Source organism: Caretta caretta, chromosome 3 (genome assembly GCF_965140235.1).
Source record: "Caretta caretta isolate rCarCar2 chromosome 3, rCarCar1.hap1, whole genome shotgun sequence".
NCBI lineage: Eukaryota > Metazoa > Chordata > Testudines > Cheloniidae > Caretta > Caretta caretta.
In genome coordinates this window covers 70088832-70115301 of record NC_134208.1, presented here as the reverse complement: position 1 = coordinate 70115301, position 26470 = coordinate 70088832, and the positions used below count along the sequence as shown (strand labels likewise).

The 26470-nt window shown below is 41.1% G+C and overlaps 1 protein-coding gene across 4 annotated transcripts in view; it reads left to right on the top strand.

The window, feature by feature from the left end:
• MDN1 (midasin AAA ATPase 1) overlaps positions 1–26470 on the top strand; it is a 164194-nt gene that overhangs the window by 63622 nt on the left and 74102 nt on the right. For all 4 annotated transcript variants that reach the window (XM_075126578.1, XM_075126580.1, XM_075126579.1 and 1 more), the window contains exons 30-45: positions 1994–2132; positions 2241–2371; positions 4764–4908; positions 6489–6618; positions 8946–9161; positions 11691–11888; positions 17126–17334; positions 18474–18596; positions 19415–19612; positions 19725–19832; positions 21580–21768; positions 23450–23539; positions 23662–23922; positions 24148–24418; positions 25543–25702; positions 25968–26084. In XM_075126578.1, the coding sequence (XP_074982679.1) occupies positions 1994–2132; positions 2241–2371; positions 4764–4908; positions 6489–6618; positions 8946–9161; positions 11691–11888; positions 17126–17334; positions 18474–18596; positions 19415–19612; positions 19725–19832; positions 21580–21768; positions 23450–23539; positions 23662–23922; positions 24148–24418; positions 25543–25702; positions 25968–26084 (2685 nt within the window). The remainder of the gene's footprint in view (positions 1–1993; positions 2133–2240; positions 2372–4763; positions 4909–6488; positions 6619–8945; positions 9162–11690; positions 11889–17125; positions 17335–18473; positions 18597–19414; positions 19613–19724; positions 19833–21579; positions 21769–23449; positions 23540–23661; positions 23923–24147; positions 24419–25542; positions 25703–25967; positions 26085–26470) is intronic.

The window sequence follows — 26470 nt, the reverse complement described above, 5'->3', positions numbered from 1 at the left end:
AAAAGGGAACTTGGATGCTACTTGGAAAAGAATAAATCTTATGTAAGTATTTCAATTTAACAGTCAAGACCTTTCATTTCTTAGGAGTCCGGTGGCACCTTAAAGACTAACAGCCACTGGACTCCTTGTTTTTTTTTTGTGGATACAGACTAACACTGTTACCCCCTGATATTTGACTTTCATTTCTTAGTCTTTCAAAATGGATGATTGCTTGTGTTCAAGCCTGTAAGGAGAACTTGTTCTACACTAGGAATGGGTACATTGGCTGCTTGTCAAAGGTTTATTGTCTTGGTATTTAAACTGCTGCTTGAAGTTCAATTACTTCATTCACAAAATGTTAATCTGTTAATGGGGCTAGGTGTAGTCCTCTGTGTGGGTGGGCAGTGTTGCTTCAATTTCGGCATTCTCCTCAGATGACCTCCTGGATTATATTTAGTTTCCTGCAGTGGAGCTCTGTAGAGACAATTCATGAAAGGACAAAGAGAGGTCAAAATCCGTCAGTCTCCACTTACTGAATACTGCCTCTGAATGTATGGCCAGTACAGATCTAGATTGGATTACCACTTCCTTCCTAGGAGTCCTTTCTGGGACAATTGGAGGTGGAAAGGAAGGAAGGATGGGTAAGGCCTTGTGTAGCCTTAAGCCTGGTTCAAACACATAGGCTATGACTACACTTGTAGAGTTTTTGTGCTGTCAGTTTAAATGGTGATAGTGAACTGGTGAAAGAAAAACACTGGTTTGTGTATTCACTTACTTCCACAGGCGTCAGAGAGTGTTTACATTTGCAGCACTTCCATCAACGTGAGAGCAGCACACTGAGGACAGCAATCCCGCAGTGCAGCTCTCTTCATTTGGTGATAGGTCTTGTGGGAAGTCGGGGGTGTGATCGTTGGGCATCCTGGGTCCCTGCACAGCCTCCTCTCCCCAAACACTGATCAGCTCCAGTAGGTCAGCATTGCTTCAAGCAGGGGATTGTTGCTCCGTGGAGCAGGCATTGTCACCTGGCCAGATAAGTGAGCACTTGCCAAGAAAACAGGAAGGGGAATTTCAAAGTTCCCATGGCTTTACAGGGGGAGGGGTGGATGTCTATTTACCTGGCGTCAGAGCAGCAGAGCTGCTGGCCAGAATGGTCATCTAGCACTGTGGGATGTCCTGTGGAGGCTAAAAGCTCTGTAAACTGGAAGAACATGTCTTCACTTGCACATCACCGCAAAAGCATCACCGGTAAGACCTCATGGAGGTGGTTTTCTTTTTGCAGTGAAACTTCTGAGTTTCACTGGAAAAAGTCATTGGCAAGTGTAGACATTCCCATGGAGTTTGTGCAAAAAAAGAGTCTTTTTTCACTTTAAATGGCAAGTGTAGACATGCTCTTAGTTGCACCCGTTTAATTGTGATGTTAAACCAGTGAAACATCTGTGTGGATAGGTGCAAACTACACTAATATAAGCTTGCTCTAAACCTAGATAAAAGCATCAATGATGTCTCATGACTCCTATAGTATGGATCTTCAAAAGGCAATACATTTGGAGAATTTAATTTACTGATAAGTTTTTTTTTTCTTCGTATAGTGAGAGGCTAACATTTTTCTCCTTGGCCCTTCTGATATTTTATGATGCCTTAATCACTGATGCATTATGCATCATTCAGAGGCGATTTGGAGATGTGAAATTTGTTACCTTTCTAAAGTCCAAATCAAATCTGAGGGTGCAGGTCCCTCACTATTAATGTTTTAATTAATAATAGTGGCAATTCAGCAATGTTTTGCGTGCCAAAAGTGGATGCAATTCATTTAATTTTTGTAAGGTGGGTCAGCTTTCAGAGAAAGGAATACGTGGGAGTAAGAGAAACAGCATGGTGGGGCCATTACCCTGCAGAGCTTTGAGGAAATCCAACTGGAACGGCTTTGTTGCTGAAGTGGGCCATTAAGTGGTTGTGGACCCCTTCTGTTTTTGTTCTAAGTTGACTTCATTGGTTTTCTTTGTTCATGTTATAGGTGTGGCAAAACTACTATTTGTCAGATATTTGCAGCCTTGGCAAATCAGAAATTACATTCTGTGAACTGCCACTTGCATATGGAGACATCAGACTTCCTGGGAGGACTACGGCCAGTCAGACAGAGATCAAAGGACAAGGTCTGTCTCATGACAAGGGGTGACTGGTATCACTGAGCTTTAGTGTGGTCAAGAGAGCAGAGAATGACAAATCCCTGCTGACTCTTCTTTTTCTTCCCCATTACCTAGGAGGAATTTGACAGTTCTAGACTCTTTGAATGGCACGATGGACCCCTTGTTTTAGCAATGAAGGAGGACGGCTTTTTTCTCCTGGATGAGATTTCATTAGCTGATGATTCTGTGTTGGAAAGACTTAATAGGTATGCATTCTAAAAGTGTGTAATGTTAAGCAGCCCTTCACCAGGCTACATTTATCACACAAATGAGTTAGATAATCTAGCTTCTAATTGTTAATCTTAGCCAGCGTCCCTTTTTCTTAGTTGCTAATTCCTGTTTAAATAAAAAAGATCCAAAGTAACTCAGTGGCGCATTCACTGTTAAGCTGCTGTACCAGATCACTTAGTTTGTGAACTGATCGGTCTCCAGCAGAAAGACGCTGACTGCACCCATATTAGTCCTGTATTTTTAGACAATTGCTTGCTATTGGGGAGGCTGCTGGCAACAGAGAAGGAGAAGGGATGGTAAGGTAGACCTATGAAAAGGACAGGATGAAAATTTGCTCTTGCACCTCAATAGTGATTTATCTGAACTTATTAGAAGAACTTAGAAGTATCCTGATCCAAAAGCAAAGGAGTCCAAATTTGTTCAAGATTATTGTGGCAATGATTTGTGTCCTTGGGTTGTTTATATCCATAGCTGTGTGCTAAGCGTTACTATGAGGTTTGCTCTTTGTCAGTGGTTTTCAACCAGGAGTCCAGGGGCTGCGAGCAGATTTCAGGACGTCTGCCAAAATAAACCAGAGAGCAGGGCTGGCATTAGAGTCACTGGGGCCCAGGAAAGAAAGCCGAAGCCTGAGCCCCGCTGCCTGGGGCCAAAGCTGAAGCCTGTACGCTGCCGTATGGGGATGAATCCAACTTAGCTTTGCGGAGCCCCGGTGGCATGGGACCTTGGACAGTTGCCCTGCTTGCTATCTCCTAATGCTGGCCCTGGCTTTTAATTTACTGGATATGCAGGAAAAAACATTTTTTGTGGCACATGTAGGCCCGGAGTTTTCATAGCACATTGGGGGGCGGGGCGGACTCGGAAAGAAAAAGGTTGAGAACCCCTGTTCTGTGGCACTGCTCCAGACTGAAGACCACCTTCATGTGCTTAACCTGTGCTCAAAATGTTATAGTCACCTTACTGTGCATAGACTGACAGGACAAGAGAGTCCATTTGTTTTAACAGCTGGTTAATTTCCCCAGGTAAAATAGTTAAAACACAGTTCTCCTTAAAGGATAGCATGTGGGGACAGTTAACAACACAATAGAACAAAAACAAAATAAGTATATGTGATTAAAATGGAATCTACAATGAGACCTGTAGCTAGAGCTACAACCTTTCCTTATATAGAAAGACAGATGAAAGCCTTATTTTCTGCCAGTTCCTGTAAAAAAAACATTTCTCAGTCTGTCATTACGTTCATGGGAAGTAACATGCCTTGTCCAAGAACAGGGAAGGTGCCTAGCAAATTGGTGTCTTTCAATACCTTCCCAAATTTTTTTATGTAAAGGTGTTACAACTGACACTATATACTACTGTTAGATTACAGCACCCTTCATTTTAAAGTCCGTCTTTTCTCTTACCAAATATATTGAGATGACCAGCAATGACTTTCTTTGATGTCTCAATAGTTTCTTTATTTCAAGTAGATTTTTCATAGCTCATGTGCACCTTGCAAACTAATCTTCTTCAGTTAACTTTATTGTTTTGTTAATGATTCCAGGCAACATCTTCCTGACCACTTTTGCTAACATGCACAGTAATGGGTCACGCTTTTAGCTCCTTCACACAGTTCACTAGTGAGAGTATATTAGGGGGTGGGGTATGCAACTAAAAATATTAAATAGATATTTTAAGTTGCACTGATAGTGAATTTGTTGTAACTTGTCAGTTTTGTATTCCATAAACTTGAAAACTAATTCAGTGTGCTCTTCATCAAGCTTCAGCTGTGAATGTTACTTTTGGCATTGTATTTATAAGAGAGAGCTTTTGAAAGGTCCATGCTACAATGTAAATCTTTTGACCAACCACTTTACACAGACTTTCACATCAAGGTGTAGATGAGCTTTCCACATCTGTGTATTCAGAAATATTGTCAGTTGGAAAGGATAAGCAGAATTTATCATTTACTTTTGCTGAAACCCATTATATTGAGCTTTGTGACTTAAGCTATGTTGACACTGGCATTTGAACGAGAAAATTTTTGTCTTCTGCTGCCCCTCGGAAAGACAAAAGTTTTGCCGCGAGAAGCACCAGTGTGAACAGCGCGTTGTCGGCAGGAGATGCCGCTCGTTGCGGGTGGAAATTTTTTGTTGTCAGGAGAGGCGACAAACAGCAGCTACGCTGCCTGTCATCTAGCGGCACGGCTTTAGTGACACAGCCATGTCGCTAAAAGCTGTGTAGTGTAGACATAGCCTTAGAAATCAAGCTAAGCAAAGCTACCTCACGTTTATGTATTTTTAAAAAGACTGGTGACTTTCTAAAGTGCAAGCTATGGGATTTAAATAAAACAATTTTTATAACACAGTTTTTTTAAAACCTGGTTTGTAGTGTTCTTGAAGTTGAGAAGACGCTGGTGCTTGCTGAAAAAGGTAGTCAAGAAGATGAGGATAATGAAGTAGAACTTCTGATTGCGGGAAAGAAATTTCGCATCCTAGCAACCATGAACCCAGGAGGTGACTTTGGAAAAAAAGAGGTAAATTCTGAGAGGCCATTGGAATTATGACTTGAATGTGCAGCATGCACATGGTATAGGTCCCAGCATGCAGTATTGCATATTGGAGTCTGTCTCCTGGCTCTAAAGGAGGACTAAGGTGTGTCTTTCTTCTCCCACCCGTGTACTGGGATTAGGGGTCTAGAACACATGAGTTATGAGGAGAGGCTGAGGGAGCTGGGATTGTTTAGCCTGCAGAAGAGAAGAATGAGGGGGGATTTGATAGCTGCTTTCAACTACCTGAAAGGGGGTTCCAAAGAGGATGGCTCTAGACTGTTCTCAATGGTAGCAGATGACAGAACGAGGAGTAATGGTCTCAAGTTGCAGTGGGGGAGGTTTAGATTGGATATTAGGAAAAACTTTTTCACTAAGAGGGTGGTGAAACACTGGAATGCGTTACCTAGGGAGGTGGTGGAATCTCCTTCCTTTGAGGTTTTTAAGGTCAGGCTTGACAAAGCCCTGGCTGGGATGATTTAACTGGGAATTGGTCCTGCTTCAAGCAGGGGGTTGGACTAGATGACCTTCAGGGGTCCCTTCCAACCCTGATATTCTATGATTCTACTGTTATTTTGACAATGTAAACAAGCACTCAACAAAATATCAACAAAGAAAAATGTGGATACTGAATCACATAAGTAGACTTGGTATGCAGAACATTTTAAGTAAATGAAGTGTAACTCGCAAAGGAAACTACATCCAAATCCAGTTCTTGCTGTGGAGTCTTTATGATGTGGTGTGGGGATGCAATGACAGATTGTGCTCCTGGAACAGACGAAAACTGGCAACTAGAAGTTGTCACCTAGGGTCTCCAAAAAATGGGCAAATGCCAGTAGGGCAAGATTTCCCACAAAATAAGAACAACAGTTCTAAAGTAACCCCTTACGTTGTTTTAAAAGGAACTTAATAACCGTCTAAGGAATGACAGACATTTGAACTCAAAGCTTCAGCTTTTTTACCCCTAGAGAGGGGGTGCCCATTTAAAAAAAAAAAAAAATCAGTCATTTTTAGCATGCTAACAAATCTACCAGAAAGCCCCGGGTTCAGTAATCAAAGGGAAATTGCTTCTTTATTGCATATGTACTGGTTGATGATTGCTCTTTATAATCCAGCGCAAAGGAGCAATTAAGGAAAGGCATTCCAATTCAACCCTTTACCTGTATGGTGGTCTTTCTTTCAAAGGCCGAGAGGCAGATGAGATTATACAGCCCTTGTTTGATAGACTGTATCTCTGAAGTTCCATCTCACTCTGATTCTTGCAATCTATCTCATTTTCTCCCCTATTCTCTTTCAGTATTTCAGATGAACAGTTGGTGTGTTCTCTTGGTCTTGCACTAAAAGAGCCACATTTTCTCCTACTAGTGATAGCTATAAACACCCTGTCATTATTAGAAGGAATACTACATGATTTCGAAAAGGAGTCAGTTTATTTACTGTTCTAATAATTCACACGCACTAGAACTACTAGCCTATGATAGTTTAAATGCAAGCTTAAGTAATGTAGGTCTGTAGTAGCTATGATGTATGCTGGTAGTGGCTATATAGTTATATTTTATTGCCTGCAGCTTTCTCCTGCACTGCGCAACAGATTTACAGAGATATGGTGTCCACAGAGTAACAGTCGTGAGGATTTAATACAGATCGTAAAGCACAATCTTCATCCAGGACTGTCTCTGGACAGGATAAACCACCAAGGTAAGTATAATTTAGTTTTGTGTCAAATTTAAACTCTGCATTGGAGAGAGAACTGCATTTGCAGATTGAGATGGTTTTGGCAAGGATTCACACTAATGCTTCTTCCATCCATAAATACAACTATCTCTGCAAACAGACTCTGATACACTGGCCTCTGTTCCTCCCTTCATAGCATTCCATTGCCATGTGACTGACCAAAAGTTGATAGCTTTCAGCAAAGCAATGCAAAGGTCCCCTCCCCACCTGAACTCTTCCCTCCTCTTCAATATCTTATCCTATTTCTCAGGTATTGGGGAGGAACAAAAGACCAGGACCATATCTCTCATTTCCTTTGCTACTGACAGCTTGGCTGTTGGTTTAATTTACTGAGCTCTCTCTTGTGTTCCCTTACATTTTAACTTTTGGGTGGTTCAGTCTTTGACAGTGCAGACGCTGGGTTCCTCCTCCTCTGTTGGTCTGGCACAATTTCCCCGCTGAAGTACTCCTTCCTCTGCTGCAGTTAGATACCCGCTTTACTCAAAGCGGCATACAGGAAAGTGACTTCTGTGTGCAAATCTGGCATCTACCAGAGAAGGCTAAAGAAAAGGATTGGGTTGGGGGGGAAGAGCAATGAACAAACCATCTGTGTCTCCTGCAGTACTTATGTGCTGTGGGGAGCCTTAAGAGTCCTCCTCTGAGAGCGAAACCTTTGCAATTGGCTCAAAGGCTGGATACATTTCTGGAAATCAGATGAAACTAGCCCCTCAGCTTCTCTAAAGGGGGAGAGAAGTGCCCATGTTGGGAGTCGAGGCTTTCCCAGAGGCATCAATGAAAGCAGTTTTCTGGGGCTTTGAAAGGCCTGTAAAATAGGGCAAGGAGCTCACTTGTGGGGAACAGCAACTTTTTCCATGATAGCCTCAGACTCTGAAAAGATTTTTCAGATTTCCACAAGGTAAAGGGCTTTCATTGGCAAACACCACCCCACTCCTTTGCCTAGCCTGTGGATTACATGAGTGGCTCAATGAGTTATTTCTGCCTGCTAAACCTTTCCAGGAGCCTTTAACCTCCGCTCCCAGGGGGTACTCTCAGAATTCTTCCATGTTTCCAGATTCTCTGCTAAGTTGCTGGTGCTTGCCCTTCCCCTTGAGTTTTCATGACTGCTCTAGTAGGTCACAGTTCAAAAGAGGGAGAGGTGTCCTTAGAGCTGAGCCCCAGGCTCCAATACAAGGAGCTCAAGCAGCTTGATAACTCTTGCTGTGGCACGTTTTTTTGCAGAATTCCTTCCCAGTCCCATCTCTCTCTCCAACAGATCATGTAGACAGCCTGCATCGCTCCTGATGTCAGTCAGGGTTTTTTGCCAGATCTTTCTGGGGTGGGGTTGGGGGTTCGGCAGTCGCTCATTTGTCAGGAATTTCCCTCTGAAGCATTAGACTAATTTCGTTTTAGGAATACCTGGAAGTGAACCCAAACATTCCTCCTCAGTCCCTAAGCAGAGGCACAAAGATTTGGTACTGTCAACCTTTTTCCTCCATGCTTTCCTTGTGGGGGAGGGTCTTTTTCTTTTCATCCCAGTGGATAATCCTTCATCTTCCAAGGGTATTTTCTCTTTCTTTGTTTTTTCCAAGATCAGGGAGGCCTTTTTATTCTGAAAATTATCTGGGGGATGGGAACAAATTTTGAAGGTTACTTCATATTCTTTGTAGCCCCAAGAAAGAAGAAATCAGATTTATTTTGGGTCCTTTAGTGTGTTGAACCATTTGCTAATCTCAGATTCAAAGTGGAATCTTCCATGTCTACCTTGTTTGCTATGGATGAGGACATTTTCAGGCAACCTGTTAAGCTACTATAAACTGGTGCTTCTGCTGAAATGCTTATAGCAAATACTTGATTTAAAAAAAAAAAAAAGCAATACCCAATAACCAATTCATCTGTTGCTCACAATTCTGTATCTGGGAACCATTCTCAAAGAAAGGAGTTTCTGTATTTTGCTGAAAAAACTTTGATTTCAGGAACTAAATTTCATTAGTTCCTCATATCAGTATCACTTTTTTTTTTGACCTATGCTATATATAAAATGCATGTGATGAATTTTGTGGATGTATTAGTTTTTAAAGTGTGTTGTAGAGGATTATAAATCTGTTCTTCACTCTTCTCCTCTCCCCCTTTCATTGAGCACTTTTTGAAGATTGAAAGCACCACACTTCAATGCAAATATTTTTTTAAAACAAATCTGAAGAACTTGATTGATTTTCTGTATTTCAGGGTTCTAGTTATACAGCTTTGTGCTGGAAATGACCTATATAATTCAGTTTATAATTGCAACATCTCCTTTTTTTTTTATGTTTTAGGGACAGACATAGCTGAGTTGATGATGGACTTTATTGAATGGCTAACCAACCAAGAATTTGGGCGTCAGTGTATTCTCAGTGTCCGGGACGTCTTATCGTGGGTTAACTTTATGAATGTCATGGTAGAAGATGAGGAGTACAGCCTCTTTTACATCTCTACTGTGACGTCTTTTGTCCATGCTGCGTGCCTGGTGTACATTGATGGAATAGGTTCAGGTAGGTCATCAGTGCTTATCAGAGAAAAGGTGAATATATTTAACTTTTTACATTTTTTTCTTATTTTGCTCTTCATATTTGATTGATATCCCAGTGTTTAGTTTGGTTAAAATGAAGGCATGATGAAAATATTTGCTTCCATTTGTCAGTATCTTTAACTTAGCGTGTTTTTGCTTGCCATTTTTAACAGCAAGGACTTCTTGAATGGTTCAGCAAGCTACACACTGCACATATACAAAACTACATTAAAGTTGCAAAGTCAAGCACCATCCCCTTACGTGTATTTCTGGTGATACAGTTTTTAATTACTTGTTCACATACTATATTTCCATAGGATGCCTGCCTCATTCAGTGCCCAGTATGGACAGTGCTCAATAAATCAGTATCTAATTTGATATTATTTTATCCATCTCATTCAATGTGTGGCCTGAGGCCTTATTTACTGCAGTGTATTCAAGCCCTGCTCTGAAGACAGAATTTTTAATTTCCTCTTGGGCTCTTCTCTGGGACTCCTCATTGTAGTACCTCAGCGTTTCAGAAATATTAACTTACCTTCACAACACTCCTGTGAGATGAGCGGGTATTATCAGATGGGGTGCTGAGGCAGAGAGAATAAGGACAAAAATATCCAAAAAAGTTGGGTGCCCAATTTGAGGCCCTTAGGACCTGGTTTTTCAGCATACTTAGCATTATATAGCACTTCATATGTTCAAAGCACAGCTCCCATTAACCTCAGCTGCAGTTGTGGATGCTCAGATCTTCTGTAAATCAGACCTCAGGGTTTCAAGTCAGGTGCCCAGAAAATGAGAAACAAACAATTAATGACCACATCTGACAAGTTTAGTTAAGCGATTTGCCTAGCATCACACAGGAGCTCCTTTGGCAGAGGCAGGGATGGAATTCAACTGCCTTAATCAAGAGAGCGTCCCTTCTCTTTTTGCAATCCCCTCCCTCCTTCCCTACATACTTTCCAACTTCTGCAACAAATGAGGCCAGGGTCCTACAGACAGTAGCTTCCTCCTTCCCTACACAACCCTGATTCATCCCCAGAGCAGGTCTGTCCTGTCCACTGATTAAGGGAGGGGTCCAGTGGAAAAACTATATTATCATGTAAATAAAGACTGTATCATGATGTATACACATAAGCGGGCTGAATTAAGGTTGCACAGGCAAACTTAATTCTGGCATTTCCTAACTTTTGAGTGCTTGAGTTTGCAACCTTAATGTTCTTTCATTGTAGTGTTTTTGAGTGTAACTTCCTAGGCTTTTAAAATAGTAAATTGGAAAAAACAGAAATTCTATTGTGGCCTCATATTGACACCCACATGGGTCATTAGCAGGGTTGGGACCTTTAGATCCGCAGCAGAGACCTTTGCCACTTGGATTCACAGAAGAACTGATAGCAATTAGTAGGTGCTCATCCTCTGTCGACCACCTCTAAAGGGGATGAGACACTCACTTTCCAGTGGGTTTCCACAGATATTTGCTGACAGCAGAAGAGTTGTAAGAGTCAGCAATCATGGGTTCTGTTCCAGGCTCTAGAGGGGAGTGTACTCTAGTGGGTACAGACTCTTCTGCCTGTCTCCACCCTTCACGAAGCTTGATCCCTTTTTGCCCTGCTCCCTCCAACCTGTCTGGCCTGTGTCTGGTCCAGTCCTGTCTCTTCCTCACCCCTTGCCCCACCCACTCTGTTTCCATTTCTCAGGCTTCTCTTTCCAGTCCCAGTCTCCTTGCCCAGCCAATCCCAGTTCCTACCCTCCCAGCTCCTTATCCAATTCGTCTCTCTTTCCTCCTCCTGCCCCCACCCCCATGCTCCCAGGTTTCTCAACCAATTTGTCTCCCCATTCCGGTAACTTTGCCTAATCAGTCCCAGTTCTTCCTGTGGACCCAGTTCCTTGTCGGATCTGTTTCTTCTCCCCCTGCTTCTCAACCTCTGGTTCCTACTCCCAATCTTCTTGTCCAGTCAGTACCCCCTCCTCCTATCTCCTTGTCTGTTGTAGGGTGTTTCCCTTCTTCCCTCAGACTTGAAAACTGACAAACATAAGCATGTGAATTTCTCCAAAAAATCTGCCTTAAGCAGACATCTGGCCTGGAAAATTTCAGCCCAAACTGTTGAAGTTTTGCGTAGTTATAAGCAGCTATAAACAGGATCTTTTAATGGGAAGTGTGAGGCAACTTTAATAATAGGCAGTGTTACCCTGCCCCACCTATAGTACAGTAGGTTGATTAACCTTCACCTTTTTGATTTTTAATTCAAGGCAGCAATACAGTTGTGATGTGACATCAAGCACCTTGTGCCTTCTGGAAAACAATGCTACTGTATCTGTAGATCTATATTTCATACATGTGTGTCTCTTTGTTGAATTCACTAACAGTATTTGGTTGAGCTCAGCACTGTGCATTCACTGTAATTTACTGCACTGCAGTTTCTATACTGTTGGCTGTCCATGTGTTTCTGAATTTTGAAATGAAAACAACTGGCTGCAGTTGGAAATCTTATTTTACTTCCTTCTGTTTTCTTTAATATAGGTACAACATCTTGCTCTGCTGATACTGCTTTATCCGCTCGTGAAAAATGTCTGAAATTCTTATGTGAGAAACTTTGCACTATTGTTGAGCTTACGGAATATCAGAAGGATGAACTGAGGATTTACTACAGAACAAAGGAGAGAGAATTTATATGGATGGAAAACTTCATCGGAGTCCATCCATTTTTTATACCAAGAGGCAAGTGTTTTTTGTGGGGTGGGGAACATTCATCCCATGTTTTGTTTTTAATGACTTATCAAGTACTAGCCTTAGCCCCAAGATATGTGGGGAACTACGCTGTAATTCATGTGTTCTAAAAATAAAGACACAACCTCTTTTCTTTTTATAAAAGCGCTGCAGAGTATTTCCAAGCATATCTAATATAATTGTTCCACCCTTTTTAGAAAGCCATATCTGTAAGCAACCATTTTTTTTTTACTTTGAGTGGCTGCTTCAGGCATATTACACTTCATCTGACCTCAATTTTGGTGTGTAATGATATCTCAGTTTTCATGGTCAGATCAGCTGCTAGCTTTGGGCCATGGGCAGTGCTCATCCATCCACTTCTCAAGGAATGGGAACCTATCTTATTGCTCCACTGTTAGAGACTTACTGACTGACCCATTGCAGCCTTAGAATTCCAAGGGAGAGTATGTGGGTACCACAGGACTGAGTATGATATGCGAACCTAGATATTCTTATTGTGTAATATTTGGACCATTCTGCTTGTGGACTGGCTAGGACAATAAGATCTCTTTTCCTCTTAAACACTGATATAGGGCAGTCAAACTTCCCCTCTCCTCCCATTGTTGTCATTGTGCCCCGTTAGTACACAGGTGAATTGGAGGGACACTATAGTACTGGTGACGTTCATGGCTCTGAGTTTGATTGTGGCATAGTTTCTGCAATCTTGTGCTGCAGCTATAATGAAGTCTAAAAGTTTTATTTTTATCTGCCTCTTCTTCTCCCACCATAGCATCTAGGGAATCTAGACCAACAGAACTGTGTTTTAGCATTGGACAACCTGGTGTATTGTATTTTACTTTGTTTGGATACAGGAAGCTGATATTTAAGATTCCATCCACAAAGTAGATGGAAAATGTGCTGTATTGGGGATCATTAGTGTCTGCTTATGGAGGAACTAGGTGAGTTGTGGCCTACAGCCTATGAGATACCAAGACCACATAAGTTCACCAGGTGTCTTGTTGCTGCTGCAAGCTAGCAGTTTGGGTCAGTTGTTGAGTGAAACTGTTTTCTCTAGTTTCAGAGTAACAGCCGTGTTAGTCTGTATTCGCAAAAAGAAAAGGAGTACTTGTGGCACCTTAGAGACTAACCAATTTATTTGAGCATAAGCTTTCGTGAGCTACAGCTCACTTCATCGGATGCATGCATCTAGGCAGCTTCTGTCAGACAAGTGGTCATGGGCCCTTATATAAGAAACCATTTCTTGACAATGGTAGTCCTACAAATTACCTTTGGGTTTTGAGCCTTTTTTGTAGGTAAAGCTAGCTGAGAAGGTTTTGAGGAAGCGGCTCTAATGTTGTTTTGAAACTTCTGATTTCCTTGTCCCGGAGGGTTTTATTTCAGTGAATGATAGTGTCTATCTGCATGGGTTTTCTTGGCCGATGGATCTCTTGGTGACCGACTAAGTTCTGCTGTCTGTTCGATGACTTTATTAGACCTACTAGTTCCTTTTCCTGCTGTTTACTGTGGGGTGATACTGATCTGTCTATGGACTGTGGAATGAGTGGATGGGGTTATTTAGCATCTCTTCCCTCCTTTCTGAGAAGTCCAACAACAGCAGTGTTGGGGAAATTGCATGTCATTCCGCGAAGTTTTCATAAGAGATCTTGTAGGGTTTCATCTTGTTGTCTTCTCTTCTCTCTCTTGTCTCTTCAGACTTGCTCAGGGAAGAGGGCTGGATTCCATATTTAATTCTGCAGGACATGATATGAATTCGGGATTTCATGATCCCAGCATTCCACAGCATTGGGGGTGCCATTAAGATCAGTGGGATGTTTGCAGAGAGATCAAGGGAGAAACACAGCCATTATGTAGTAACTGAACTGTTTACTCAGCATGTCATTGGCATATTTTGTATCACTTACAAAGGAAAATCTGCTCCTGTTTAGGCCACAACTACTTCTGTCCTTTGTTTCTCTTTTTCGTTCTCTTCTTTTCTCTTTTTCACTCTCCGTCTTCCCTCTGTGTATCTCCTCTGTTCTCTCTGCATTTTCTTCTCTGAAGCAACTCCTAATTCCCTTTCCCCGTAGGGCTTTACACCCATCCTTTTGCTGTTCCATTTGCTAAAATAATCAGCAATGGAATAATTAATATTGACATTGAAGTGTGGTCATTGTGCGTTAAAGTTGACAACTCTAGACTGGTCAAAAGTGGACAATAAAGTTCATACCCCTGAGTCTTTGTTTCAGGATGTTTTTTTCTGACTTGGCAGATATCATGGCATCAGTTACATTCAGTTCATGTTTGGAAGATTATCTCTGTTGCCATGAGGACTAGAAACCCTATTAAAAAAAAAAAAAAAAGATGAGATTCTGCACAATCTGAATGTGTCATGCAGGCCACATACATCATGTGGGCTGTGCATTTTGATGCCACTGATAAAACCACATTAATGGATTGGTACTATAGTACCCATTGTGCTGATAGCTAAAAGCTAGGTCTTTCATCAAAGCCAGGCAGTACAGTCTCTCTGCTTATCCAGTGTCTGCTTGAGAGGCATGGATCAAGGTGAAATGCCTGAAGTTCAACCCAGAAAAAAGAGAGGTGATGCTGGTGGGGAATGGGAGAACTGATCTGTGGTGGTGAGGGGTTCTATGCTATGAAGTGTTGTGCCTTCCCTTAATCCAAGGTGTGCAGCACAGGGGTTATTTTGGACCCTTATCTGCTACAATGTCTGATCTAAGTGTCAAAATTTTTTTCTATCTGCGCCTGGTCAGGATGTTGTGACCTGTGTTCCCTCATGCAATCCTTGTCACTCTCTAGATTGGGTGACTCTGATGCACCTCTGAAGTCCACCAGAGATATTAGGGTAGTGCAGGACACAGTAGCCGACCTGTTTAGCTATGCTGAGCATGCTGCACCTGTGCTCTTTATGCTGCAAGGGCTTATCTATGTCCAGACAAACTGGAGATTGCTGGCTTCTCTGAAGCTCTGTATATGGTCTGGCTATGTAAGAGCTCACTCTCCCTTCATACTTTCATTACTGATGAGATTAAAGATAGTGTTTCTGTAACTAGATTTGCAGACCAGGGGAATAAGGAAGGGTGTTTCACTCGGCGCCACTTAACAAGAAGTTGCTGCCAGCTCTTTGGGGGAAGCCTCTGTCTGAGTTAAATTTGTGTATGCTTTTAATGACTGAGAAGAGAAGTGGATGGAGGTGTTACCTTAGCCTGTGTGCTCTTTAGTGTGACATCATGGGAGTTGTAAATTTGGAGACTGTCCTTTTGGTGGAGCCAGTTATTGGCAGGATAATATATTTTGATTGTGACTTTACTGATGTAAAGTCTCTCTTTTTTAGGCAGCAGGCATGTCGATTTTATTTAAACAAAAATAAATGTGTAGACAAATGGAGAGGTCTAATATAAAGAAAAATGGAAGAGTTCTAAATAAGAAGTTTGTCATATAACGCACACTCTTTTGGAAGGATGGAATGTTTTCAGGTGTTTATAAGTAAGGAGAAATGTGCTGGGATGGAAAAGAGTGGTGGGAGTAAGAGTGCTGACTCATAATTCATTTGGCTAACTTTTATTTTATAACATTGCACAATTCAGAGCAGTAGTACTCAGTCTAATTATGGAGGAAGGTCACATAAGCCTAACCCTAAATGTGTGTGGGCCAAACAGATTCTACATATTTGAATAAGTTTAAAGTCACCTGTATTGAGTTATATTTTAAGTTCAGCTTGTTTCATAAGTATTTAGATAGGTTGTTTCTCAATTGTACGGTATTGTCTATTTGCACACTTGTGCAAACTAAAATGATGTAATCATGACGACAAAATACTAATGAATCAGTTAGTGTATTGTGTTGAAGCAGGCCTTATGAAATGCCCTGGTGGGCCTTAGATTGGACATCCCTGTTTAGAGCATGTCTCTGTTGTATTATAGACAGTGCCTAACTTAAAACATTCAAAAACATGGTGACGGGCAATGTTCCCTCTAATTTTTCCCATGCATGTGCAGAATGAATTTTGTTATGTGCACCAGTATGGAGGTGATGTGTGGTGGGAGTGGGGCTGGGGCAGAGGGGTTCTGAGTGTGGGAGTGGGCTCAGGGCTGGGGCAGAGGGTTGAGGTGAGGGCTCCAACTGGGGGTGCGGGCTCTGGGGTGGGGCCGGGGATGAGGGACTGGGGGTGCGGGCTCTGGGGTGGGGCCGGGGATGAGGGACTTGGGGTGCAGGCTGCCCCCTGGCCACGTGGGGGAGAGAACTACCCCCAGCCCTCTCCCCGCAGCAGTACCTGTGCTGGGGCCAGGGGAGAGGCGCCTCTCCCTGGCCACGGCAACGCTGGGGCTGGGGCTGGGGAAGGGGCGCCTATCCCCGCCTCTACCCAGCCATGGCAGTTCCGGGGCTGGGGAATAATCTCTCTCCCTGGCCGTGGCAGCTCTGGGGCTAGAGCTGCGTGGGAGGCACCTCTTCCCACTGTAGCCCTGAGCTCATGTGTGGCCCTTGATAAGCTGCTGCAAAGCCACACAGCTTAGAGGGAACTTAGGTGACTGGCTCTTATAAATACATCTAATCACAGAATCTTATACAAAGTTATACATGGTTTACTTTCTAACAGGATAACTGGCACCCAAAAGGGGAGAATACCTCTTTCCTAGGAAACAAATATCGAAATCTTTAAAGAAGGATAGTGACTAACACCTTGCATACGTGAGAAATGGTGATTTACTATTGAAATTACAGTGAGCTCTAAAGGTGAAGGTTTCTGGTGGGCAAGAAGATCAATGTTTTCTCCAGGATGTGTTCTATAACCAGAGTAAAGTAAATGCTTGCATGAGAGGGCACTTAACTTTGGCTCACAAAACTGGCAATGTGTGAACAGATTCATAAACTTTCCCTCCACTTTGGTTCATGAACACCTACAGGTTTTAAAATTCCATGTCCAAAACGCATTGCAAAAAGTGCATGTGCAGGTGTGTGTGTGTGTATGCACAAAATTATGCATGAACAAATGGAGACTGCGCTGAGGTCAAACCGAATATCAAACACTAAATATGTCTGCCAGATTTCTGAGGATAACTGCTTGATACATTATTTAGTTACTGGTCTATCTTCCATCACGCGCTGTAGTAGGGTGAAAAAGCAGTTGGCAAGTTAATAGGTCTTTAGAAAACGTGATCTAAAATATTCTAAATATCTGTAATATTTAGTCTGTGGTTTAATTTTGTTTTGCTTTCTCTTCATCTTAGGCCCTGTTTTTCAGAGGAACAGTGTTTCAGATTATGCTTTAAATGCAGGAACTACAGCAGTGAATGCACAAAGGCTGTTAAGAGCCTTACAGCTTAACAAACCCATTCTGCTGGAGGGGTCTCCAGGCGTGGGCAAGACCAGTCTAGTAGCAGCATTGGCAAAGGCTTCAGGAAATTGCCTTGTTCGAATCAACCTGTCTGAGCAAACGGTAGGGTAAAATATTACCCGGTAATTGACTTTTTTAAAAAAAATGTGTAGATCCATATGTAAAATATTATTTTGGTTTCTTATTTTATGAAGCATGAGTGGTTACACTTGTAAACTCAGATGTTGAGTCGTAATTGTCCGGCTTCCCTCATCAGTCTTGAGATTAGACTAATGAGGAGTGGAGTGTCATGACAGAGCAGAGAGCCGCTGTTGTTTCCAGAAACTGTGCTCTGTGCTGATTACAATGTGCAGATCATCACGTATGCTGCATATAGTTTGAGTGCTGCAAACTTGTTTGAAAGACTTAAGCTGTAGTGTAGCCATAGCCGAAGTCAATATAAATTATATTGCTCAGGGGTATGAATTCGCCACCCCCTTGAGCAACATAATTTATGTCAATTTTAAGGCCGGCGTGGACAGTGCTATGTCAGCAGGAGAGCTTCTCCGCCGGCATAGCCACTGCCACTTGTTGGGGGTGGATTAATTAAGTTGATGGGAGATCTCTCTCCCATTGACTGTGGCCATGTCTACGCTACCTGCCGGGTTGGCGGGTAGTGATCAATCTATCGGGGATCGATTTATCGCATCTAGTGTAGACGCGATAAATCGATCCCCGATTGCTCTGCCGTCGACTCTGGAACTCCACCACGGTGAGAGGGGGAAGCGGAGTCGACGGGGGAGCGGTGAACATGGATCCCGCGCTGCGAGGACGCGAAGTAAGTGATTCTAAGTCGATCTAAAGATACGTCAACTTCAGCTACGCTATTCTCGTAGCTGAAGTTGCGTTATCTTAGATCAATTTCCCCCCCCCGAGTGTAGACCAGGCCTTAGAGTGGCTACACAGGGATCTTACAGCAATGCAGCTGCATCAGTGCAGCTGTGCTGCTGTAAGCTCTCTAGGGTAGTCATAGCCTTTGCTGGAGGCTGACATTCATGTTCTTGCATTGTTCTGCATACTGTATTTGGTGACTGAAGTCCCAATATGGAAAATGTAGAATATCTTCTTTTAACTATCGTCAATTTTAAATGCATAACTAGATCTTAGCTTTTAAAAAATAAGCAAAAATGCAAAGCAAGCTCGAAATCTGGTAACCTTTTATCTAGTTTTAAATCTTTGCTTTCTTCCTCTGTTTCCCCAAGGATGTGACAGATTTATTTGGGACAGACTTGCCTGTGGAAGGTGGAAAGGGAGGAGAATTTGCCTGGCGTGATGGACCCCTGCTTGCAGCATTAAAGGGTGGACACTGGATTGTATTAGATGAGGTGAATGCAAGTCTGGCAAACCGATAAAATGGGAATATTTAGGAGAAGAGAAGTGGTGATTTATGGGTGTTTGGGGTAAAATTTTCACAACCAGCTAAATGACATGGTTGGAAGTGCCTAAATCATCTTTGAAAATGAGACGTAGGCCCCTAATTCCACTGACTTTCAATGAAAGTTAAGCTCCTAAAAGTCTGCAGTCACTTTTGAAAATGGATTTAGACTCCTAAGTTGCTTAAAGCACTTTTGCAAATGTTACCCTTAAACTGACTGCAAGTTATTTCTTTTTAAAAATGTTTTGTATGTAGCAAAGTATGCATTCCTCATGGAGACCTGGACTACAGTTATACTAAGTATGATGTTTTGAAAAGAAATTGTCTCTTTAGCTATTTGTGTATATTAAAAAACAAACCCACCCTAATTTCCTCTGTTGTGCGAAACACAATTTTTAAGCATTTGTGTAACATAAATATCTCAACTAACTTTATTAACTTGATAAAACATTTAATCTGTGGATTTAGGAGTAGCATGAAAATAGTTCAAAAGGAAAAATGAATGCTTGAAAATAGACATCTATAATGCAATCATGCTCAGATACCTTGGTGAGGGCATTGTAAAAGAATGTAAATAGAACAGAAAAACCTTACCTTACCCACTAGTGCAGTGCCATAATGTGGGATTTGTTAGCTGTGGATAGTCATGTATGATCATGTTTGGACAGGCAAGAAAAGTTGAATCACATTTGTATTTAAATTATAGCCTGCTAAAGTGGAGGCCACTTTTGAACAACATTATTTCATCTTATTTCTTTTTTCAAATAGTTGAATCTGGCTTCTCAGTCTGTATTAGAAGGACTAAATGCCTGCTTTGATCACCGAGCAGAGATTTACATCCCAGAATTAGGGATGAGTTTTCATGTGCAACATAAGAAGACGAAGATCTTTGGATGCCAGAATCCCTACAGACAAGGAGGTGGAAGAAAGGGGCTGCCCAAGTCCTTTCTTAATAGATTTACACAGGCAAGTCATGCATTCATTTCAGGTTATGCCTATGATTCTTTTTTGTGTCCTTCTTGTGATGTAACCCACATGCACACTGCATAAATTCCTCCATGTGTTCTTGGTCCTGCAGGTATATGTTGATCCACTTACAGCTGCAGATATGGAGTTCATTGGGAATACCCTGTTTCCTGCCATCGACAAAAATATTATTGCTAAAATGGTTGCTTTCAATAACAAGGTAAAATATGTTTACTTTTCAGATTTGTACTGATGAAAACAGTTGTCTGAGGTAGGCAGAATGAGTGAGAAACGTTTAAAAAAATATAGAGGGTAGTTTTGGGGTGACAATGCTGACAGGTGAATTTGAAAAATAATTGTTCTCACTGAGTGTGGGCTATTCTAGAAACATGAGGGAAAACCAAAGCTTTGTTTTTACAAAACTGAGTTACATTTCTGTTTCTGGATTTAAGGCTGTTATTTATCATAGAATGCTGTGAAAAGGACTATACTCTAGGAAAAGTAGAAATTGAAGTATTTTGAGCAATAGAGGCTTTTGTGGGTATGCAGGGTATTTTTAGTATATTTGCGGGATGATCAGTTACAATCACAAGAGAAGACCATAATGGATAAATCCTTTTAGCAATAGATACAGAGATAACCAACATCCAGAATTTAGTCTATTTTAACAGGCATTCAATAGCTTCTAATTTATGGTGCCTCAAGACATAGAAGTGCTCTGTTTAGGGCTTAAGGCCTGTTGTTCTGCACATTAGTGTCCTAAACGTTTTCAAACTTACTTTTTCTAAATCCACAGTACATTGTAAAAGTTTAATTCAAATGAGTCTAATTTCAAAGACTTTTATTGCAGAAAAATCCCCTCCACTGAGTCATTGGGGTTGGACTGGTTTACAAACAAAGATAAGATTTTTGGCGTGCTTATCGAGTTGCTTCTAAAACAGATAGTTATCCCTGTTTGGCCATATCTGAGGAGACTGGGGGAAGGAGCACATCTACTCTCCAAGCTGTCAATTCTACTAAACTTGGCATTGTGATAAAGTCCACTGAAAGAATTTTATCTGAGGGGGCTTTTCTTTTGTAAGTGTGTGTGTGTGTGAGAGAGAGATAAAATAGCTGACCTTTAAAGCCAAGAAAAGTATGAAGAGATAAAAGAATATATATTATATGTGCACTTGGCTGCATTAAATTTTTTTTTTATTATTTCAACAGACAATATTGATGTTTAGTTTAAACACTTTTTCAATTTTTATCAATTTAAATTTTCACAGTTGCACAAAATTATAGGTTTTAACCATTATTTTTATTTTTATCAAATTTTCACAGTTGAGGGAATTTATTGGGATATTGATTGGGTACACAATAATTAGTAAATGACAGTAAATGTTGTGATTCAAAAAGCTAAACCTTTATAACCATTAAAACACAAATTGTCAACATCACATATCAAAATATCCGAAGTAAATATCCTTAAATCCAACTCTTAAGTTCTCAAGCAGCATTTTTCTTTCTTTGCCTATCTGTAAATTTTGATTATTGATGGAAATATTTTTTCATTAGTTTGTGTGTGTACAGTTAAATCAATGTTTACTGGCATTACTGATTAAAATTTAATCCTTCCATGCCTAATTATATGCCTTATGTAGAATTATTATGTGGTGGAATATCACTGAAAGGATATTGGCAGATTGCAAAAGAAATGTGAGTTCATGCAATGACTAAGATGTTAGGTCATTAGGAGATAAAAGACCACCTTCATTTTGGGTGGGCTGAATCTGGTGGCAACAGACCCCAGATGGCTCCTGACAGTGACAATGAAGTGAGCAGGGCTCCTACCTCCTATTGGCAATGTTCTCTACATCAGGTGAGCAGAGCCTAATGACACAGGTCTACTTGGCTTTTAAAAATATTTCTAAGATGACTGCATATGTGAGTGAAATAAAAAGATTTTGAACTGCTGCTTTCTCCAGATTGATCAAGAGGTTAATGCTCTCAAGAAGTGGGGACAGAAAGGAGGACCCTGGGAATTTAACCTGCGTGATCTTTTCCGCTGGTGTCAGCTGATACTTGTTGATCAGTCACCAGGATGCTATGATCCAGGCCAACATGTATTTTTGGTCTATGGTGAAAGAATGAGAACCAGAGAAGACCAAGAGAAGGTGAGCTGTACATCCTTGCTCTCTGTTCCTTGATTGTTACATGTTTCCAGTAATGCCTATGTAAATGCAGGTTTCAGAGTAACAGCCATGTTAGTCTGTATTCGCAAAAAGAAAAGGAGTACTTGTGGCACCTTAGAGACTAACCAATTTATTTGAGCATAAGCTTTCGTGAGCTAAGTGAGCTATAGCTCACGAAAGCTTATGCTCAAATAAATTGGTTAGTTTCTAAGGTGCCACAAGTACTCCTTTTCTTTTTATGTAAATGCAATGATATTTGACAGTTTTCCTGTAGAAATTACTGTTGCACACAAAGGAAAATTTTCAGACATCCTTCATGTACCTTTTCCTAATTTCCTTTTGAAATACCTATTGTTTCTAAAGCTATTCGTGTAAGACAGTGGTTCTCAAACGTTGATCACGCCGCCCGTCCCCCCGCTTTGTATCTGTAATTGTTTATGCCCCTCGCTCCCACCATACAAGCACATATATGGATGCCCAGCTCTGAAAGCAGTGCCGCTGCCAGCAACAGCACAGAAGTAAGGGTGGCATAGTATGGCATTGCCACCCTTACTTCTCTGCTACTGGCAGCAGCAAAATACTTTTACAAGGGCAAAACAATATAAAACATTTCTCAGGTCATCTATTAAATATCAGTATTTATGCAAAAATACCTTACACGTTCTTATGGAATGACCTGAATTTCATGAGTGGATGGGGACCGAAGGTTGTGAAGTTGGGAAGAAAATTAGTAATGATATGTGGAAGGATCTAGGAATTGAGTAGCAATTGGTCGACAGCTGTGGGAGGGAGGGTGAGTAGTGTAATCTACTTAGTTAATGTTGCAAGGTTGTTGTTTTTTCCTCCACTGGCTTTGTTTCGTTTCTGCATCCTTCAAAGCCATTATCTGTAACGTGAATGTGTTGTACAGTGTCACCCTACTTACATTTTGTCGCCATCTACCACCACCCTTCTGTATTATATTCTGCCAGCTTCTTTGGCTTTATTGAACCCTATGTCTTCTCCCATTTGACAGTGCCTTTTTTCACGCCACTCCCCAGGCTTGAAACTGTCTCCCTTGTTCAGTATGCCAAGCAAACCCACTTACTTACTTTAAGTCCCCCCTAAAATTCATTTATTTGGGTTAGCTTTATACCACTCAGACTCCTCCTGCTCTCTAATACTCCTTTCATTTTCCTCATTACAGTTTAAATAAAAATAACCAAACAACCTAGACTGAAAATTTATCAAACCATAAGACTAAACTTTTGTGCCAAATAGCTGCTTGGTCATTTTTCCCTTATGTTTCATTCTTTCCCCTTTCCTTGATCCGCATTGTCTCTTTCTATATGCTATTTCAGAAGCTTTACTGGCTGGCTTCTCTGCCTGTACTCAGTTAAAGAAAAGAGGTACTGGTAGTATAAAATTGTGTTCCATGTTCTGTGATAAGAAGCCATGATTTGCTAAGTCTGAAGGACTTGTGGAATTGCTGATGAGTGCTGCAAAACAGTTGCAGCATTTCATTGCTGGATGAAATGATCCCTTTGAATAAACCGTGAATAAGTTGGTAAAGCGCTTTGGGGTAGCTCACAGTGAAAATTTCTATGGAAATAAAACATAATCCCTACACTGTAGAAATCTAGGCTGATTCATCTTTTTTTAACCTTTCTTTTGGCTATTTTAGGTCATTTCCATATTCAGGGATGTTTTTGGCCAGAATTCTAATCCATATAGGGGAACCAGACAGTTTCTCATCACTCCTTATAATGTTCAGGTAAGATAAATTAAAAAGAGGTGATTTTTTTTATCACCGTAAACTTGAGCTTCCATTTTCCCTTCTCTTGCCTTCATCGCCCCCCATCAACATACTTAAGTGTTTTTATTAATTCTTTTTAGATTGGCTACTCAGTTCTTGCTCGTGGCAACTATATTCCTCCCCCTTGCAGACGTCTGTCTCTTTTACATCATTCCCTGCAGTCCCTTGAGTCCATAATGAAATGTGTGCATATGGGCTGGATGGTAATATTGGTGGGTCCTGCAGCTGTTGGGAAGACCAGCCTTGTTGAACTTCTGGCTCACCTGACAGGTCATCGATTAAAGGTTATGGCAATGAACAGTGCTATGGATACAACTGAACTCTTAGGTGGATTTGAACAGGTAAATATTATTTTTGGGGATGGGAGGTAATTTCACAGAATCATAGAATATTAGGGTTGGAAGGGACCTCTGGAGGTCATCTAGTCCAACCCCCTGCTCAAAGCAGGACCAACACCAACTAAAGTTTATCCAACTATATATAGTAGTTGTGACATTAGAGTTAAAGCACTGAATAGAATCTATATACTATGGATGTCTGGATATAGTAACCGCTTAATGTTGCAGGTTGATGTCATTCGGCCATGGCAGTGCCTACTAGAGAAAGTGGAGAGTGCTGTGAGGACACTAATAAGGGACAGTCTCCTTCTGACTGAAATCTGTCCCGATGATGCTGAAGTTGTGTTGCGTGCTTGGAGCAGTTTCATCCTTAACTTTAAACCCAAATCTCTGGGTGAAGGGAGTAGAAGTGTCACAAGTGAACTGGTGAACAAACTAGAGGGAATACTTTCACTTATCCAGCGACTAAACAACAAAATAAACTCTTATTCAAAAGCAGGTATGTACAGAGCTTATTTGAAATCAAAGCACTGAAAATTAAATATTCCAGGTACGGACATCTCTGTGCCAAGTTTTAGATCTAATGAAATGTTGAAAATGATTCCTGGTTTTTCATTGCTTATCTCTGAAGCTACTATGAACTCTGCATATGTAACACACAGTTCATCTGTTTGGTTCTTTATTAGTGGTTTCTTCAGATTTGTTTTATTATACAAATGTACTATGGTACTGCGCAGCAGCCAAAATCAGGGTCTTGTTGTACTGGATATTTTACAAATATGTAATGAGGGACAGCTCATGCCTCAAAGAGCTTATAATCGAGAACCCCAGAACTTCAGTGAGTTTGGTGTGGGTGGACTCCTGTGCCTGTGGGGAGTTCATGGCATGCAAAATATATGCATGTAACAAACAAATGGAGGGAAAGGGAACTGTTGGATTAAATTGACAATAGTAAATCCTCCCAGTTCAACTTTATAGCCAATTATAAGGCCAAATTGAGAGATGTTCGATAGCAGTTGTATTGATATCTGCATCTTGATTTTAATAGTAGAATATTGTTGCATATAAGATTTATTTTATGGTCTTCCTCTTCACAAATTTTTACCACTGTCTTTCTAATTCCAATGGCTGGATTTCCAAAGCTAAAGGAAATGGTTATGGAGGTAGTTGGCATCCTTGTCTTGCCCCTCTGAAGAGGGGAACTTGGGGATGTTTGTTCTTGCAGTTAATGTCTAGAATAAAAAGTGGACACATTTTCATCAATTTCAGGAGGGTGATGCATTTCTAATTAAATCCTGTCAACTGCCCTTTTCAGCATTTAATAAAAATGCACCATGAGTATCTATTAACCTCGCCCCCTGTGTTAGATGTAGTAGACTCTAAGTTCCAAATTTTGCAGCTGTATCCACCCTGCCAAGACCCTGTATCCATGTAGATCTTGGGCACATGGATCCAGTTGCATAAGGGCCTAAATTACATAGTTCTCTAATGTGGAGGAAATGTGAAATCCAGCAGTGGCTCATTTAGTTTACTCAGTAAACTACTAGCTTGTCACTCCACTGGAAATGAAGGCTGTCTTGGCCAGTAATAGAAGTAGTGATTACAAGATGTGTTCTGTTTCAGAGTTTTCGAGACTGATGGAAGAATTTCGACATTTCAGGCTGCAGCTTGTTCAGTCTGTGGATGGTAACAGTCATGGCACTTTTGAATGGGTTGATGGAATGTTGATTCAGGCGTTGCAATCTGGGGACTGGCTTTTAATGGACAATGTAAACTTCTGCAAGTAAGAGCATACAGTAATTTCATTTCTTCAGTCAATAAACCTCTTTCTACCTCCCTTGTTCACTTGGCCCTTCAGTCGTTCATAAAAATTTTCTAAAGCTGAAAAAGTTAGTCTGATGGCACAGTATCTAGTTAGTAAAAGTTCTTTTCCAACTGCTTTGATTATCACTTCAGCTCTTCATTTTTGGATTATAGTGTTTTGATTAACTGTGGGATTGATGATGAAAGATAATTTGCAACTCATGTAAACTTTCTTTTGAATGTAGTCCATCAGTGCTGGACCGCTTGAATGCTCTACTCGAACCTGGGGGCGTCCTTACCATGAGTGAGAGAGGTGTGATAGATGGCACCACCCCTACTGTTGCCCCTCATCCGAATTTCAGGTGCTCCATTTCTTTACTTCTGTGAAGTTACTTTATATTTTTGTTGGGTTTTGACTGAAAAAACAACTTACACTGGTAGTGGCAATTTAAATGCTCTGAGGGCACATAGCAACTCCAGCATTGTTACAATTGGATGGTTTTCTACTGTCCTCCAAAATCTCTTCACATCTAAATAGCCTTCTGCAGCAAGAATGTCTTGTTAGGGGGTGACCACAGAAGAATTTGCCTGTGTTTTTGGGTTTTTGCTGAATGAGTTTAACACCTCTTTCTGTCCAAATAGAGAGGCAGAACAGAGGCAGAGGGTGCTTTATATAATTGATTTAAATAACTTTAAAGGGAAGTTAACATAAATTTGTGTCCTAATGCTAAGGTGAACTTACATAAAC